The sequence below is a fragment of the Argentina anserina genome, chromosome 2, assembly GCF_933775445.1.
Source record: "Argentina anserina chromosome 2, drPotAnse1.1, whole genome shotgun sequence".
Taxonomy (NCBI): Eukaryota; Viridiplantae; Streptophyta; class Magnoliopsida; order Rosales; family Rosaceae; genus Argentina; species Argentina anserina.
The window spans coordinates 24,221,858-24,241,132 of NC_065873.1; the positions used below are offsets into that span (position 1 = coordinate 24,221,858).

Sequence of the window (19,275 nt, forward strand, 5' to 3'; positions counted from 1 at the left end):
GGATGAAGTCAAGCGACCCTTTGGAATTTTGTTGGGGGTGATTCTTGACTTGCTAGTCATTAGTCGTTACCCTATTAAGAAGAGAAAAACAGATTGTGTGTTGCTAAAAATAATCGACACACCCTGTGTATGTTTCATGATGCTATTATTTCATCAACAAATGCGTTGGCTACAATCAGTTACATTGTTGGTGATTTAACCAGCACATTCTACCTGGTTTGGCTACTTCATTGCGTCAAATTAGGAAGAAAAATAAATCAATATCGGTCTATAGGTGGTGTAATTTCCAAATGACAAAATTATACATAATGATTAACTTATCCTATAGATTACAGCTATAGGACACACTTGAGAAGCAAGATAAGCACTTGGTCTGTAGAAGAAAAAATAATAAGAAAATTAATTTTAGGATAAACTTAATCTCCTAAATTTAGTTGCCAGAAAAGCCCAGAGCTGATCTTGAAAGTTACATTAGGGAAAAATAAAAAAGATGCCCAACATATAAATTCATAAAAACCATTTATTTTGCTCATTATCAAACCCTAACTTTTCTTAATTTTTCCTCCCAATTTGAAGTTTGCAAGTCTCAATCTCAGAGACTCCGAATCCTCAATTGAAGCAGATTCTCGATTCAGTTTCTTATTGAAGCGCTTTTGAATTCCGTACCATCGCAAAGCAGGTCAGTTTGATATCCCAATTTTGATTTCTAGGGTTTCAGATTTCCTTCGTTATTGCTTTGTTTGCTTACTTTGATGTGAAATTGAATACGAACGGATCATGGTTCTGAACAATTTTAGTGTTTGTAGCATGATCGAGAAATCCAATTGTGATCTTGAACTAAATTTTGGGGCTTTTGGTTTAGCTTGGTTTTTCACTTCAATAATTATGGTTTAGATTGAAGTTTTGTTCTTTGTATAGGATTAGTGGTTAATTTGATGTATAATTGTGTCTGGTCTCTGCTTTTGATAGTTTTCTATACAAGTTGCTGTGAATAAAGCCCATTCTTTTGTTCTTGTGTTTTGTTATATTAAAATCTGAAATTTGAATGTACTGATTGTCGGTAATATATATTTATGGACGTGTTTTACTCATTAGATTTGAATTCTTTGTTGTTACAGGTTTTACGATCTTAGAAAGTCATCATGAGATTCAAGAAGGGTGACAAAGTGGAAGTGCTGAATTTGAAGGAGGTGCCTTCAGGAGCATGGCAGTGCGGTGTGATTGTCTCGGGAAATGGGCACACTTACAGTGTTAGGTATGATTGGTCTCCAGATGTGGAAGGTGAGGCGGTTGTGGAGAGAGTCTGGAGAAAGGCTATTAGGCCTTGCCCTCCGCTTGTTTATAGTGAAGATAGTTGGGGGGTTGGCGATGTTGTTGAGGTCTTTGATGTTGGTTTCTGGAAGATGGCCAGGGTAGTGAAGGATTTTGATGGAAACTATTACCTGGCTAGGCTACTTGGATCATTGGAGGAGTTTAGAATCCATAAATCTAGGATCAGGGTGCGTCAATTGTTGAAAGATGATAAGTGGATTGTTGTTGGAAAGATAAATTTAAGAATAAAGGTGTCGTGGGGAAATGATTGTGTAGAAAACAGAAGTTGTCAGGATTCCCATATTGTTTCATCTCCATCATTAAAGAGACATTGTCTGTACACTGAAGCATATCCCAGGAAGATGAGACTTACTGAGAGAGAGTGTGGTCGCCAACAAGCTCTTTCTAGGTCTCCATCTTCACTGCTCAAAAAGGTAGATGCTGTTGCTTACCCAAGAGAAAAGCCGGATGAAAACTACATGCATACTTCATTTGTTTGTCCTGCAACTCGATATATTGAAAAGGAGAACAGAAATTTAAGTGGTGCTAACTCATGTTTTGAAAGAAGCTCGGAAGTTAGTGATTGTGATACTGATGCATGCTCTATTGAGTCTGTTGGTAGTTGTAGTGTTATTTGTAACAATTCAAGTAAGAAATCTGGTTATGGTTTAGCAGGTAATAGTGAAGAAGCAGATACCCTTTCTAGTGATGCAGACTCCTTTTCTAGTGGTGCAGATATGCCAGCAAATGTTTTCCTTCTTCAGAAACACGATACGGCAGCAGCAATCCATATGTTAGAGTTGGATGCTTATCGCCGGACTCTGATGGTGATGCATGCGTCGGGGTCCTTAAGTTGGGAACAACAAGACTTATTGACAACGCTCCGGATGTCTTTGCACATTTCAAATGATGAACATTTGATGGAAGTAAGGAACTTAATTTCTGCTGGAAAAAACCTTTCTGTTAGTTAACTTTCATCTTTTGGATGCTCAATACTTGGCTTTACTGCCTTTTCTATACTGTAAAGCATAGATTGATTTCTTGCAGCTTAGTTGTCAAGTCCGTACTGATCGAAACATGAAAACTTTGTAATTTGGGATTTATGTAACTTAGCTTTATAGAGAAGTGGATATTTCCAGGTTCACGATGGTTTTTTTTATCTGCTACTAGTACTTTATATTTAGCTTTATGCATTGTAAGAAACAGAGTTATTGCTCAGTCTTCTTGTTGCGATCTGCTGTGCTAAACTGTAAAATTTGTGATTTGGGATCTCTAGTATTATTGTTATTTTGCTTTGCATGTATCATCTTCATCTTGGTGCTTTCTTTTCAGCTGTTGTACCATCTAATTTATTTGGACCATGTGGTTTGTGGTTCTTTGTAGTGGAATAACTGGATTATCTTTTGTATTGGATGATTATGCTATTGGGGCTTAATTTTATTTATTGACGCTCCATATTATTTTTTTATCCTGTGAACACTTGTTCCCGAATGGTTTTGGCTAATTGATAAGCACCACATTTCTGTTCTTTCTTGCATTATTGGCCGAGTGAAATGGTGCAAACAAGTATTGGAAGCTAAGTATACCATACTCCATACATAATACATTAAGAAGGGTGTTCTTTAGCTGTTTTATCTTTTTGCTTTTTGGCAATGTGCTTTTCTGGCTCCTGTGTTCAATTTCTTGTCATTCTACCTCTTTTGATTGATGAACAATGTTTTTGTTGATAGCTTCTCTTCCTTGGTATGCTGTGGATGCATTCTTGGTACAATTTCAGAAATCTTATTGATAATTCGATGCATTTTCAGGGCCAAGGTTGGAGGCTGCTTGCCTTGCTTCCAAAGGTCAAAAGATGGGGCTGGGGTATTCCATCTTAGTGTTTACAGTGCCACTTCTATTTCCAATTTTCTTCAATTATGAAAAACTATCACCAGGACTCTGGAGTTGTTTTCTCTGGTTCTTTGATGTAGGTCTGCTGGGACTGTGGACACATCTTGTATTAAAGAAGAGAACTCGGAAAAGGGTCCAAGACAAACTTCATGCAGTTTATCTGATGCCTTTAAGTGATATATCTCTTGCCAATAACCATTCTATTGTTTTTCTTGGAATTTATGTTGGTTTAGATTATGACCTATGATTAATTTCCAATTTCCATGCATCTTTAAATTGGATTGCCAAATCAAAATTTTTAAATAAATAAAAACATACAGTGGGCTGCTTCTTGATTTTGAAGCTATCTTGGAAGTTACAAAGACAAATCTTCACGCTTACATTTAACATCGCATTGAATATTGCATTGTACAGTCAATGGTTGAAGCTATTTAGCATGTTGTTCAGAAAAATCTTTTTTATATTTATAGTCTCTGTTCAGTTCAGGGGTTAGGTCTTATAAAGGTATTTTCAAAACATCTGCCAAATTTTCCAAGACTTGTTGCTGAAATATGAGGTTTAGAAGTGCATCATGATTCAGGTGAATCATTAAAGAAATTTTCAAGTAGATCATGTATCAGGAAAGCAGGATAGTTGATAGCAGGTGGAATTGTGTGGTTAATTTTTATACCTGGATGTATTTGTGATACTACGTTGGAATTTATTGTGGTATTATTTGCCTCTCATTAAACTGGGGAATGCTAACATTTATGTTGAAGAAGAATGTGCGTTATGGTGTTGCCAAAGGAAGGGAAGAGAGATACCTTGCAGCTCGCCAAATGCTAGTTCATCAAATTCAACCAAGCCTTTGTCTCAACGGCATAAACATATCTAACTAAGGTAACATGCAAATTTTCTGAATATTTTGGCTCAGTTTGCAGTTTTGTAAGAAAATGACACTACATCTCATTTGTTCCCCTTAAAGGGATTGGTTTTCTACACAACATGATGTGGATTCCGTTGGATTTTTGGCATATGCATATGAACTGAATTAGGAGATTCTTAGAGGTTAATCAGGTTATTACCAACTGATTTGTGGGGCAGTATTAAGTACTGAAGAACATTGACCACAAGTAAGCCCCTAAATAGTCCGGGGTGCCATAGTTGGGAGAAATATTTTAGTGTCACATGCCCTCATAGCCATGCAAGTCTTAGCTGTCATATATATTCTTTGAAGCATGTCCTCTAGTCTCGGATGTGGGATTAGCATTGATGGGATTGAACATTTGAGTTTATTGTTTTACTGATCTTAGAAGTGTATAGGTCTTAGATTGCTGGTGTTGCAACTTGAATGGGAGTGGGGATCTTTGATTTCTTGTGTGCTTTTAAGAAACAATAATCAATTCTAGGATTCTTTTGTTTGAGGCTCATTAATAAGGCTGCTGCTATATATTCCGGAACAGGATGATTGCATCTAGTCATAAATTCAAATTTCGGTTACTTACTTTATATGGTTTCAACCATGACCAATAGTGCAAGTTCTGGTCTAATATCATTAAGTTCTCATTGTGACTAATGGTGCATAATTTCTGGTCTTGTTTGATTTTAATGGGATTTTGGATTATGCTATTCCACCTTCACCACCAGGGTTTACTATCTGGTTTTTACATCTGACCATGTTTTTCACAAACCTTGGATCTTGAAAGCTTAAGGTACCAATTCCTTTCTGTTCTGCCTAAAGGAAATGTAGCGACGATGTTATGGGTGTGTCTCGGCAAATTTCTATTGTGAAATATTTACTCCCTCAAGTCCACCAGTGTTTGCTAAACTTGACTTTTACTTGAGTAGGGACAAATTGTAGGAACGAAGAATAGGCTCAGAGGCAGTAGTAAACAATTATGAGCAATCCAATTGAGGCAAATTCATAACCAGACTGAGGAAAGTTTCGATTTGTTCATTGTTTCTGTACTTCTGGTGACAGCCTGGATAACAAAATACTGTAGTGTGTACTAATCTATTGTTGGGGTGGTTTAAACAGTAGATAATACAATTGGCAATGATTTTGCTCGATATTACCGATTAAATTTATTTGGAACTTCAGCTTTGTTGTTAATGAGGATTGCGTGGTACGTACTGTTTTGTTTCATTTTAATCTCAGCTTTCGTAGCTTGTTGCAAATTCTCCATGTAATAAGTCAGTCATCTTTAAGAACATAAACAAGTGATTTCATTGTAAACCATACTGTATTTGCATGTGAAGAGTAAACATAAGAATACGAGTATTTGGTGCCTGAAGATTTAACCAGTATTCGAAGTTTCTTCATTTCTGCAAAACTATAGCCAGGAAGTGCTGGGTTGTTTTCTGCCGCTGTTTACTGTTTAGTGTATAGTGGACTCTATTCCACTAAGCTGTAGTGTATGCAAATCTTTTGTTACATCACCTTAACTGTAAACCGTAACTAATTAAATTTCAATGAATTTGCTCGATACAACCAACTGAAATTTATATCAAGGCATTAAAGTGAAATCATAAACTGCATTCATATTTGAGTGCACAAAACAAATGCATACACGCCGAGTACATATGACGCTGCTAACACCAACTAATTTCCATCCTTTACAAAAGCACCAGAACATCCCTCGACTAACAAAAGGTGGTTAGCTGACTGTGAAAGCAGCATCAAGCAAGCTACTCAAACAGATCATCATCGTCATCTGGAAGTGGTTGGTGTACAACCCTGTCCATTTCCTCTTCAATCCTACGATCACACAGTAATAAGATAAATTAACAACTCGGAAGATTCATTAGAACAAACAGGTGTCCATGCTAAATAGTAAAATCTGCTCATAAGAATTCAAAGTGATTGAAATTGATAAGTCTACTGTCTATCACTTACTTTCTCTGTTCAGCCAAGTCAATGTGAACCTCTGGAGGAGCGAGAGCAGGTGATTCAACAAAGACCACATTCGTATTTCTGTAGGGAGCAAAACAAAAGCCATTAAAATTTGACACCTTTTCATAACAAAGTTAACAGAAGCAACAGATGAAATGATAGACCAAAGTGTTCAGAGGGGTAAATGTACTGTAATATAGGCTGTAGAAATTACCCTGCAAGCTTCCTGGCCAGGTACAAGAAAGGTTTTTCAAAGTTGTAATTGCTCTTGGCAGAGATTTCATAGTACTGGAGATTTTTCTTCCTGTGAAAGGTGACCTGCTTTGCTTTCACCTGCCTATTCTTTACATCCACCTTGTTACCGCATAACACAATTGGAATGTTCTCACACACCCTGGAAGCAAGATCGAAAGCCATTTAGAATACCACTGAGAATAAATACGGACTTACATCAAGAGAAATTAGAATAACCCTAAACTTAAGTAACACAAACCTGCAGAGATCACGGTGCCAAGTTGGGACATTCTTGTACGTCAGACGAGCAGTCACATCAAACATGATAATGGCACACTGTCCATGAATACTGAAAAAGAAAAGATACAAAGTCAGAACAAACTCAGCATGCTACCACACCCTCCCCAGGAGCATGTTCCACAAGAAAAGGCTATAGACATCTCAATTGTAACTTGTAATCAAGATATGTTATGGAAAACAACGAACTATGAAAATCTTAAAAGTTAAAAAACACATGAAAGGAAGAAACAAAACCAAACAAAAAACAATTTGATTCCATGAAGCTGTGGGATTGAGTGTGTTACACAAAGCTATGGCTACAAAATTCAATCTAACTTGTATTCAGGATTCTTAGTTCTTAGTGGCTGACCTGGTTTCTATTGAAGCAAGTTGCAGATAAGTACAGACAAGAACTAAAGTTTCATAAATTTGAGTTGGCAGATCGAATTGTTAGAAGTAATATTAGTCAAAAGCCAAATTAACAGAGAATAGAATTATAAAACAAATTGACTTCTGATTCTTACAACAGAAAGACAACAAACTTTTATCGGCCAGAGAATCGAAATAGATCGATCTTAATTTCAAGGTTTTGTGGTTCCCCTTAAGGTTTTTGGTACCAGTAACATAACATTCTTTTCCCGGGCCTGAAAAACAACTTGGGATTTAGATGCTAAAATTGTAATCTGTAATGAAACTAAAGGAATATACACTCCGCTATTCAAAAACAGATCATTCACATCATAAGCTTCCAAGCACGAAACAACTAATCGCACAGAATATTAATACACTACAAAAAATAAATCAATCAAATCAAAATTGATAGTTACAGCATAAAAAAACACATACTAGTATCCATCTCTGAGTCCACCAAACTTCTCCTGGCCAGCCGTGTCCCAGCAGTAGAATCTTATCTTCCCACAATTGGTGTGGAAATCCAACGGATGAACTTCAACGCCGATCGTCGCTGTAAAATTCAAAACCCACAATTCACAAAAAAGTTTCACCACACAAAAATGCAAAGAGAGGTCGAATTCCTCACGTTCGTATTTCTTCTCGAACTCTCCAGTGAGATGTCGCTTCACAAAAGTAGTCTTCCCTGCACCAAATAAATAAACTCTCAACATTAGGGTTTTGAAACAAAATCACATAACCAAAAGCTCAACCACGGCGATATAAAGACAGAGAGAAGTTTCATAAAAGTACCTGTTCCGCCGTCGCCGACGATGACGAGCTTGAAGCTAGGGTAATCCACAGTCGGCTGATTCGGAAGAGCCTGCATATATAACAACAATGACGAGATCAGTGATTGAAAGAAGATGGAGACGAAACCCTACCGAAGCTGAAGCAAGGAGAGAATAATTTACCATAGCTTGATCGAGATTTCGAGTTTTCGGGATTCGAAGGTTCAAGATAGATTTGCTATTTTACAAGAACAGTAGTGTTCGAGTTGGAGCCTTGGTGGTATTTATTTATAGGGGCCACCGACCCAAGCTCCGGCTTTAGTTTCAAGCTAAATTGTCTGTGTTTTAACGCAAGGTTTCGCGCCGTCGGATCAAAGTCCCGCTTTAAAAATCCCGCTTGAATTCAGACCCTACACGTGCACTTGCAATCCGGCTTTTCTATAGCCACTCCCGGCCCGATAAGTTTCAACCCAAAAATATCAGAGCTTTACCTGATTTCAAAATAGTGGAATCTTATGTTTTGAATGTCTCATTCTTCCATGAGGTTTGAATGTGCAATTCTTCCATGCGGCAGTGAAGATGAAGTTATTCCCCGGTGAAGCCACTGAAAGTACAATGACCCCCATCAATTGAGTGAGACTGATCAATGAGATGTTATTAGCTGATCAAGGATTCCAAACTCCTAAGGTTATGAGCGTGAGAGTGATCAATTGAGACGTTTTTAGTAAGATTATCACGAGAATTAAATTGTGCTGAGGTATAATTCAGAGCATACTATCCCTTTCTGTTTTCGAGAGTGTCAGTCGCTGATTATATGAGCTTCATACATATATGTAGATCTGGACTCGGTGTCGACGGTTCGGTTTATGAGAATTAATGAAAACCGACACCGAATTTTCGGTTTTATGTTTTCTAAAACCGAAACCGAAAAATATATATATAAACTGTGGTTTCGATTAACCTATAGTTCGGTTCGGTTTCGGTTTTGTTTCGGTTACAAAACCTAATATACTTATTGACATTTCGTATTTAACTAATGAAAATAAAAAGATTAAAAGTGAAGGAATAAGCTACATGTTCAATACTTTAATTAAAGTTACATTCACCAAATAAATAATCAAGAACTCTAATATTAACTAAATAAATGTATTATGTTTTACTGAAACACAACAAGTTAACTAATAAATATTATACCTCATGAGCTTCATCACCAGATGTTCAGACTTGTTTTAACATGAGGACTAGTTGACAAAATCCTCAAGCGTTATATTAGATCTCTGTATGCATGATCGTACACATACAAAAATCAAAATCACATATTACCTTGTACAAAATCACATATCTCTACATACAGTCTCTATCAAATTGGATTAAATTTTGTAGAGATGATCTTGAATACCATACCTAAATATTGAATCGCTTGTGGTGAACAAATTTAACCGAAAAGTGTGGCAAAATTGGAACTTCACTCTGTAATTTCAGAGTGAAGCTTCACTCTGGATAGGGACTGTCTCTACATATATATTTATTACCAAATCTATTCTTTACATAAGCACCCAATTATATATGTTCACCAAATACAAGTTATAATCTTACCTTTGAATTCTCGATTCGGTTCGGTTTCCATCGATTTTTTGAAAACATGAAACCGATAACCGACATCAATCGTTCGGTTCGGTTCGATTTCCGACACCAACACCGACACGGCAATTCCGTCCGGTTTCACTTTCTCGGCTTCAGTGCGGTTCGATTATGACTGGTTTCGGTTTTTTTGGTGTCAGAAAGTCTAACCCTACATATGTGAGTGCTCCACGATCAGTGTGGATGCATTGTGGTTGCCCTTCTTAAGGGTTCAAACATGCTGCCCTGGTTAAATCTAAGGAACTTGTCACTAATCAGGGACTTAACGTCGAATAAAAGAATAGACCGCTCTACACAAACGGGTCGGGGTCGCGAAGCCAGTGCATTACCCCGTTAGATAAGACTAACTCCTAAGTGATGGAGTGACCAAATGTGACAACCGGATGACTAGGTCGGTGACAATACACTCATGAACAGTGATGCTCAGTGTATGAACAAAATAGGGCAATCAGCATTGGAATGCCTTCAATTTGTTTCTGCTCTTCATGAAGGGGCATAAATTCTGCAGCTAAAAGCACAATATGTAGAGAGAACCACAGAACTCATTATACCAGCAATTCAGTAGTGAACATTAAGAAAGGCTGATACAAAGGCAATTTGTAATATAGAAATCAAACAAGTAAAACAATAGAACTTGGCATCCGCAAATTCACATCCTCAATAACACAAGGAAACTCTTACAAATAGCAACACCAGCAGTTCCGTCTTTGAAGAAACAGCCCAAAAGACCCACAAATATTACTAATGAAACCCACACACAACACACCCCACCGACAATCTTCACATCTACTCAAATGCATCATCGTCATCATCGGGGAGGGGCTGACTAGCAGCTGCAGCAAGCTCAGCCTCGTGCCTGTTTATTCAAGAATAAAACATTGTAAGGACATTTCATTATAGAAAATGATAAGTGAGATTTAAAAGAATAAAATAGAAATTGAAGTGGTTAAAGAAGAAACGAGACATCCCCACCACTTAAAGATACGGTCACAGCACTAGAAAGATAAGTAAATTAACTATTCTTTGGCTTTTCAGTGAAATCGGCACTTGACTTTTAAAACCAATACAACTTGAACAAGACTACAAGAATAAGATAATAATACATAACAAAAAGGAGAGAGGATGATAAAGCTGTTTAAACATAGACTACTGTATGAAATAAGACTTACTGCTGCTGTGCAGCCAAATCAATGTGAACTTCTGGAGGAGCCAGGGCAGGGGATTCAACAAAGTGCAGATTAGGATCCCTGGAACAAGCAGCACTTAAATTAAACTAAGATCTGGAATCTTTAAGAGAAACAATAAGCATTTTACTAGATTTTACCCAGCAAGCTTCCTGGCGAGGTATAGGAAAGGCTTCTCAAAGTTATAGTTGCTCTTAGCTGAAATTTCATAATACTGCAGATTCTTCTTCCTGTGGAAAGTGACTTGCTTGGCCTTAACCTGCCTGTTCTTCACGTCAACTTTGTTTCCACACAGCACAATTGGTATGTTTTCACAGACCCTGGAATAAAAAGCACATGCGCGCACAAGAGTAAGTCCAACTCCTGAAAGTTTATATAAAATTATTCGAGGATACTAAGAAACATAACCAAGGCAGACCTGCAAAGATCCCTGTGCCATGTTGGGACATTCTTGTATGTTAAACGGGCAGTAACATCAAACATGATAATCGCACATTGCCCATGGATACTGCACAGAGATGTTACTGAAAAATATTATAAAGAGTAACCACATAATGCTGAAAATAACCTATAGATCAAAATATGTGCGGCAACCAGATAACAAAAAAAATGCATAAGAAATACAGCATGTGGAAATAAGATTCAGCCAATATTGTTTCAGAAAGAATACTCACTAGTATCCATCTCTGAGCCCACCAAATTTCTCTTGCCCGGCAGTATCCCAACAGTAGAAGCGAATTTTTCCACAGTTGGTGAAGAAGTCCAATGGATGGACCTCAACACCAATAGTAGCTGTCAGTACAAAGAATGACAGTGAATTAATCAGTTATTTTCATAGTTATCTTTACTTTTCAAGTAGGGAGACGATCAGTAAATATAAAGAATAAAAAGACCAGATCTTCAGAAACGATTTCGAAGCCTTACGTTCATATTTCTTCTCGAATTCACCAGTAAGATGCCTCTTTACGAAGGTTGTTTTCCCTGCATTAATAAATAGTGAGTTCCCACAAGCTATATGATAAAAGTGCCAAGAGATGACAATAATGCATTTGCGAAGAACAAAATAGAATGTAAAGGAAGTATAACCTCAAACTCCAATCTCAACACTATAAATCACCCCTACAAAATTACTATGAAAACACAAAAATGCCTCCTTTGTCCTTACTGAGCAAACCAACAAACAACAGTATCAAGGTCCTAGATTCCTCAACATCAATGTCATATGTATAAGTAGCAACAACTTAAATCTCAACAACGAGTTGCTTATATTGGAGTTCATTTCCATTGCTTAATACTAAAAGATCACCAAACAAGACTACAAATTAAAGTGCTCAAATCTGTCTTCGATCCAATATTAGCTTTTTTTTCAAAATTATTTAGAACATGTTACTATAGTTCTCCAGCAGAGATTCAAAATGGAGCTCTATTTGGCTCATTTCAGCTAAAAAAAAAAATTCAACCACAGCAATATTTAAACAAAATCACTAATATCAAACAGATCACGAACAGAACTAAATCGGGATGAAAAGTACGAACCAGTTCCACCATCACCAACGATTACAAGCTTGAAGCTAGGGTACTCCACGGTCTGCTGATTCGGCAAAGCCTAAAAATGCAACAACAAGAGCAACAACAAAAGAGCAACAAATTAACTAAAGAGAAATTCGATTTGGTCAGCAATGAAAGGAAGATCAAAAGAGCCAAGGAAAAAGAAGGCGAAGACTTACCATGTTTGTGTTCAGGTCTCGAGTGAGAGTGGCGGAGAGAGAGAGAGAGAGGGAAGGTTGCGAGATTTGTCAAGGGTTTATATAGTCGGAGCCTTTCTAGAGACCCTAGTATTTTCTATGCTAGCTTCACTCTAACGCAGGATTCTCCACCGTCTGATTCCTTCTTGCGTGACACGTGGTTGTCTTTAATGACGGTGCAAAGTGTGACACGGGTTCTGTCTCCTTCCCGGGCTTGCTTTTGGGCTGGAGCCCCGAAATCGGGTTTGGTCACTCTCACTAGATGTACATTTGAAATTGACAACTCATGTTGTCATTGTTACGTGAAGTATTTCGGTTTCTGTTATTTGAGAATTTACAAGTCCGGTGAAGGTGCTAAAATTGATAATTGATTTTGAATTAGAAAGATCTGAAATAGATAGCATGACAAAAATAAGAATAAACCTTGTGGTTGTGTAACAGAAGAAATATCCTACATTGTTTGTCATATCTGCATGAGAATTGGGTTTAATGCGAAAGAATCATAACTCAATTTGATGCCATTGGACATAAGGAATTCGTATTTTGAGGTTGAAAAATATGAAACTCAAATAAGGACGAAATACTCTTTTAGTAAACAAATTATATATCCTATTATAACATCGTTAATCACTTATATTCAAATTATCTAATAAAATAGTTGTATACATATTACTACTACAAAATTTCAGATTGTCTTAATTAAATGATTGTTTATAAATCTTCACAACAAGTTGGCTACAACTTCGAAATAAGCACATTGAGCTCAAGTAGTAGTTGGTGCGGTACAGGATTACAATAGTCTACTTTGACATGAAATCCGAAATGATCATTCATAATAGGCCGAGATCAAAGAAAATTCCATAGAAAGATAGAAAATCCTGAGGTAAAAGTTCCATGGTTTTGTTGGAAATCACTCTCATTTATTTTTGCTCAATGATGAAGTAGGAAGTACATTAGCCATTCAATAAAATCAAAAGTATAATACACTATGCTCCGATCCCATAAGTATACATATATTCATGTCCTTATTATTCGGATTATGCTAAACCCACACTACCTTCCCATCCCCTTCCATATCCTTAGCATGAACCGAGATGTTCACATGCATATCCAAACAACCCCGCATTGTATTAGCTTGGTTTTAATGGCCTCATCAAACAGCCTCACATTCATATATTAAACCCTCCAATTCGCATCAGGTCCTCATAGTCTTCGTGGCCTGCGAATGCTTAACAACCTCACATCATCAAGAACAGGTCCACACAGGGAAGAGAAGTCGTCACTCCTCATGGTGTAGAATGTGCTGAGGAACATTATGCGAGTGCGGGTACCAACCGCCGTGAACTTGAGCACGGCGCGCTTGAACCCGCCTTTTCCTTTGGACTGGTAAGGAACCTTCACTGTATCCTTCCCTGCAAATGCCTCCACTATCATGGACCCTTCACAGGAGTTGCTAGCATCTCCGACGGAGAATGTTAGCACGTAGCTCTTGCCGGGGATGGTGCGTGCAACTTGTGCAATTGCACTTTCTTTGCCTGCTACAAGTTCCACTGCCCGTTTGCCTTCCGGGACTGAGAAATGGTCCGAGTCTATGTACTTCACTGCTTTGAGAGACTCCACCATCCATCCTGGTAGAGAGTGATCGTCTTCGATGTTTGGTGGGATGAGAACACCCCATGATGCGTTGGGAAACATGTATGGACCTTCTTCAAAATCAGCGTTCTTCAGCAAGTTCTCTACACAAACACATAAGTTAAACATATTAATCACAACGTGACAACATAACATATCCGCTAAGCACAAAGATTGGTATCTAACTATAATAATCCGACTCTTAATGATTGCATAGCTGTGAAATTTAGATTTGGTGGTGATTGATTGATTTCTTTATTTATGAACAAGCAGGAGAGACAGGACAGCCCACAATTTTAATACGGAATGGGAAAGAAAATTTGGCCCCAAAGACGCTGGCCTAAATATTAGGCAGTGCATGAGGCTCCATTAACTCTTTGGGTTTGCTTGCCACAGCTTGAGTGGTAGTTGGTCCCAAGTACAAAATTCGACCATATAAATTTAGACAATGACCTCCAAATCGAGTCGGTAAAATTAAACAAAAACAATCATGGCATTTTTGTCTGCAAAAAAGAAAACTCAGTGATCCTAATAATTTTACTAACAAGCAGACTGTTGCCGTATATAGACCTGCAACTTTCGCCACTAATTGAGCAAGAAAACTAAGCGAGTGGTCCAACAAGAAGAATCTAAAGTTGATATTAGGATAGATATCAGGATCAGTATCTCACTCACACTAGGTCCAAGTAAATACATAATCCTATTAGAAAATCCGATGATTCTTAATTATGTTTGGAACATCAAAATAGTATTTAGGATGAATCTTAAACACGGTCACATCATTTAGTGAACAAATTTGAGGGCATGTAAAGTAAGAGGACTTACTGTTGGTTGCTCGAGGAGGATACAAGGTTCGGATGGCAATTGAATCGATGAGAGGACCGCAAGCAGGGTCTTCCTCTACTCCAGGGTTGTGCAAAACAAGCTCAATCTGTGGGAAATCAGCTTGGAAGGCCCAAGCATATGAATCCCACCCATTGCTGCTATACACTGTCTGAATTGGTAGCACACCAGAGTCTGGTGCCACAGAGACGTTCAAGCGCTCCTCTTGAGCACAAGTCCTGGCTGCACTAAATGTAATGGAGTAGTACATACCCTTGGTCACATTGATCCTCTGCTTAATTGAGGCCTCATTTCCAAGCCTAACTGCATAAGCACCCTCAGGCACAACCAGTAACATGTCCCCTTGCTTCTGGCCTGACTTGATGTACTCCACGAACCCGGAAATCTCCCACTTTGGAATGGCATAGCGGCCGATCACTTCTGTGCCCTTGATGTCTGAGGGCTTTGGTGCTAGCTCGAAATTTCCATTTTCAAGATAACCTGAATTTGGTATCAAGTAACACAGAGTTAATGTCTAGGCCTAACGCACTGTAAATTTTCAGACCATATTTGTGTAGACCGAACAGACAAACGCCAAATATTTCAATCATGGAAGGAAACAATAACATCATACAAACAGATGGAGCTAAAAACGAAAGTGTACTAATATGTTAGTCATTGTGTGGCCAGTGGCCACACATATTTACTGTCCTTATTTCATATGAAAAACTTTGCAATAGAATGATGGTCCTTCTAGAGGAATTTTTGTAAGGAATTAACATGCGTGTTACACTTCTTTACTTAGAATAGCTGATGATAATAAATTCGAATATCTGATCTTATCACACTTTTGTACCTATCTACCATTTGTCACCCATGTGAGTTTTCTGGGCACCACTGCAAATCTACTTAAATATTGTATCACCAGAAATCATTAATCACAACGGTCCATTTATTTGCCTCCTACCATAACATGGCTAGGATGATATTTATCTCCAAGAAACCCTCTAGAGCAGAAAAGCTAAACTCATCAAAAGCTGTGAGAAGTGACAAAGATTGGTGAAGAACTTCCAAATGACCTATATGCCCCTGATGGAATTCAAATTTTCAAGCACAAGAGTAAGTAACATGTTCAGCTTCACCAACCCATCTGCAGAACTATGCAGAAAGTTCAACAGCAAAGGCTGAAAGACTGAACCTTTACTACAGTGATCACACTTTTTTTTATACGAATAGTGATCACACTTTCTATGAGTTAAGTACGCATAAAGATGAGTTCATATTGGTATGACATAAACCATAAGCCATGAAGGCATGAACCATTAGGCTAATACAAGCAAGACATGTCAAACACTGAAGCAATGAACCTCATAAGTCATAACCATCAAAGCCAATGAACTAAAGGAGCAAGTTCAACTTGAAGAAATCACAGAACCACCTCATGAAAACGAAAAAAGATGCAACATTTAAGCTGGGTTTTGCCTGAAACCTCAAAGAAATGCAATCTTTGATCTAAACTTTCAGTATGTATGGGACTTGTGCATATAATTTGCTTACCATCAAGAACAGACTGCGCTGGGTGGCAAGTGGCGCAGAGTAGCAACACCAACAATAAGGCAACTCCTCTCATATTTGAAACTCTTCAACTGTAGAGGTTTCTGTTCTTTTTTTTCTCTCTCTTTTTTATGATGCGGAAGAATGCAGAGTGGGATTTCATTTCTCTCTAGTACTGGTTTATATGCATGCCAACCTCTTGAAGAGACCTCGGATTTGGAAGATATTGCGAATGTGCCATTCTGCTGGCTCTATCGTCTCACATGGGATTTCGAAATGACGGATTTAGTCTCACTCTTTGGAACTAAATCTGGGATTTGGACTGAAGACAAAAGCTGTTCGAGATCACATGGTTTCACTCCCCCTTGCTGCTGCAGAGCATGCCATGCCCACGACACCATTGCTTCACTTTTCACATCATGCTCTTCTCCCTTATTTACAATATAATCTCGCACTTTCCCTAATTCAAGTGTGTTTTTTCAAACATCTTATCTCGAAAACTTGAAATAATAGCTTGGATTACTTAATTAATTGAATTAAACTCATTAATTTTAAAAGCGGTTAAGTTAATAAAAACAAAGCCATTCAACTTTAAAAACAAGATAGTCATATGAATCGTTGAACATGATAATAATAGCTGCACAAAAAATTCAATGCATGTGACCTCATATTCACCAATAATTTTAAACACTTGCGACTTTAATCCATGTTATCTTATGTTGCCCAACTATTTGTCAACAAAACATTTTCCACAAGAAGAAACTGAATCTATGTGTGTTAAGTATTACATACATGGTTCTATTGGTTTGTTAAAAGATTGAGGAGAACATGTGGAGTGATGGAGAGAATTATGGCAACTTATGCTCTAAATTTTCACTATTGTTGTAAACTAATGAGCGACATGAGTGAATCATCTATTGAAGAATTTTTAACCAGAATATTTAATAGAACTCTGATCTCCAAAAAGGCAGGTATAATTTGTTGAGATTCCATGGTCTGTCAATCTGGTACTTTGAGATTGAGCTCTCCATGTGTTTTATGTCTCTTTTTAATTGTTCTTGTGGATGATGAGTTTCAAAGATGGTCAAGCTAACTAGGTTAATATTTGAGATCATAGCTTTCATATAATAAATATAGATTATGATTTATTGTGTGATGCTTCCAACTGACAATGCCTATTGCTTTTGGGTGGTTTAGATCTCTATTTAATTGAGATAATATTGTTGGTCCTGTAATCAAAAACATGATTTTGAACTCTCAAACATATTTTCACATGATCAAATATGCTAATCAATGTCTCATCTTGAATTTAACGAGTTACGAACTTCTAAAGGTAAAAGCAACGAACCTTATCAGTGACACAAATTCCGATAATTCACATAACATAATTCACTCTCACTACGTACGTACAGACAACATTTCACATTGTATTATTACCTAAGCTTAAACACTACATTATTCGAGCATTGACCGCCCCTAGAATCGCCAAAAAGACCAATACAACCCTATGACCACCGCAACTTCTTCTGCTCGGTCGCCGGAAAACTCCAAGGGAACACATCACGCGGGAGTGGGGACGGTGATGTAGATGGGACCCGCAAAAGAAAGGGCCAAGATTGATCCTGAATCCCTTGGCCGACCCCAATCTAAGAGGGTGGAACAGAGAAGAGCACCCCATGATCCTCGGCTGGTTTCTGGGCTTTGACATAAGAGAGAAACATGTGGGCCTTTTATCTAAAATAGAGTTAATTTCTGAAGTGGGCCGAGTTTCATCCTCACCCTCATCCATACTGATCGTCCTCATGTGGACGACCGAGAGTAGACGGGTATCGAGGGACACCTGTCCTTTCCTCGATTCGGAATTATCTCAGCACTAGCTCACGCTGCCCAAATTTCATGATTGAGTGACCACCAACCATTTAATTTTCTTCATTTCCAAAAAAAAAAAACCATTTAATTTTCTTGTTTTGTGAGAAAAATATTTGGTCATTTGCTTCGGAATTTCATTTTCGAAACCTAGGTCCTTCTCTTCTTGGCTTTATTGTAACAATTTCAAGTCTTTTTTCCAGAGAAAATCACTAAATTTAGAAAAGTGAATTTGAGTCAATGAGGAGGAGGGTGGTGCTTGTTTAGTTTCTAAGCATTTAGGTTATACGTCAAATCATTATATAAAACATCAATCGTAGTAATCTCACATGGAGATTCTCTCGAACATGGGAGGTTCTTAATTGGTTTCCTAACAATTTCACCCCCTAACGTTGCACTATGCATTGCATGTAACAATATTTGACCATAAGTGAATTTTTGGTTGGTATAAGAGATTGTATATGTACGAAACATCGACAATATTACTCATAAAGCACCTCATTTCTATACAAATTATGATCATAGACGAGCGTAGTATACTACAACTTATACTACCGACTTTTCGATTTTTACATCTTTCAAAATCCATAAGCGAGAGTAGAGAATCTAGCTTTGAAACCTTATGTCGTAAGTGAACATATTATTACCAGATTATTACTTTGAATTAGGTTTGCCAATCAATCACCTCTCAAATACAGCAAGACTTAGAATGTGGACGAGAAAAATTTCATTCTGCCCTACATTGGCTAGGATGAATATAAACTAGCTAGTTGGCGTATTGCTTCGAAGTAAATCTATCGATGTTGACGCTCCCTAGCTAGGCCGATATAAGAAGGGTGACCAATCACAAATCCAACCCTACACAAAACCATAATCCTTTCTTACACAGTAGTTTTCGGTAGTCAAATTCAGCTAGCTTATGACTAGCTTAGATGGTTTTGTATGTAACTGGAGTTAAGAAGTACTTGAACTTTGAATTAATCATTAAGATCACGATCGATTCTCACAATTAAAATGATCGATCAACAACTAATAAGTAATCTTATTTTGAAACAATCTTAATT

The 19,275-nt window shown here is 37.6% G+C and overlaps 4 protein-coding genes across 7 annotated transcripts; 1 reads left to right on the forward strand and 3 right to left on the reverse strand.

The window, feature by feature from the left end:
* The first annotated feature begins 416 nt into the window (after positions 1-416).
* Positions 417-5,277, forward strand: LOC126782394 (uncharacterized). Of its 3 annotated transcripts, none has more exons than XR_007670756.1 (4): positions 417-679; positions 1,119-2,237; positions 3,120-4,944; positions 5,029-5,277. XR_007670756.1 is itself a non-coding variant. In XM_050507635.1 (3 exons), exons 2-3 carry the CDS (start codon positions 1,143-1,145, stop codon positions 3,186-3,188), a joined length of 1,164 nt encoding a protein of 387 aa, XP_050363592.1. In that variant the 5' UTR covers positions 417-679; positions 1,119-1,142; the 3' UTR covers positions 3,189-5,277. The 3 variants fall into 3 exon arrangements, 1 of the variants encoding a protein (XP_050363592.1); XR_007670757.1 differs by having other exon boundaries at positions 3,120-4,080; XM_050507635.1 differs by having other exon boundaries at positions 3,120-5,277.
* Positions 5,278-5,700: 423 nt separating this feature from the next.
* LOC126782401 (GTP-binding nuclear protein Ran-1-like) lies at positions 5,701-8,044 on the reverse strand. 2 transcript variants are annotated; one of them, XM_050507645.1, is made up of 8 exons: positions 7,951-8,044; positions 7,790-7,859; positions 7,626-7,682; positions 7,433-7,532; positions 6,567-6,656; positions 6,288-6,467; positions 6,077-6,154; positions 5,701-5,938 (listed from the first exon to the last, which is right to left on the reverse strand). In XM_050507645.1, exons 1-8 carry the CDS (start codon positions 7,951-7,953, stop codon positions 5,869-5,871), a joined length of 648 nt encoding a protein of 215 aa, XP_050363602.1. In that variant the 5' UTR covers positions 7,954-8,044; the 3' UTR covers positions 5,701-5,868. The 2 variants fall into 2 exon arrangements, with proteins under 2 accessions (XP_050363602.1, XP_050363601.1); XM_050507644.1 differs by having other exon boundaries at positions 7,433-7,550; positions 7,951-8,032.
* A 1,888-nt stretch (positions 8,045-9,932) lies between these two features.
* On the reverse strand, positions 9,933-12,412 carry LOC126782399 (GTP-binding nuclear protein Ran1B). The gene is made up of 8 exons (XM_050507643.1): positions 12,320-12,412; positions 12,129-12,198; positions 11,517-11,573; positions 11,267-11,384; positions 11,011-11,100; positions 10,733-10,912; positions 10,578-10,655; positions 9,933-10,264 (listed from the first exon to the last, which is right to left on the reverse strand). Exons 1-8 carry the CDS (start codon positions 12,320-12,322, stop codon positions 10,195-10,197), a joined length of 666 nt encoding a protein of 221 aa, XP_050363600.1. The 5' UTR covers positions 12,323-12,412; the 3' UTR covers positions 9,933-10,194.
* A 1,004-nt stretch (positions 12,413-13,416) lies between these two features.
* LOC126782397 (uncharacterized) lies at positions 13,417-16,488 on the reverse strand. Its single transcript, XM_050507638.1, has 3 exons — positions 16,349-16,488; positions 14,795-15,292; positions 13,417-14,073 (listed from the first exon to the last, which is right to left on the reverse strand). Exons 1-3 carry the CDS (start codon positions 16,419-16,421, stop codon positions 13,541-13,543), a joined length of 1,104 nt encoding a protein of 367 aa, XP_050363595.1. The 5' UTR covers positions 16,422-16,488; the 3' UTR covers positions 13,417-13,540.
* Positions 16,489-19,275: the final 2,787 nt, after the last annotated feature.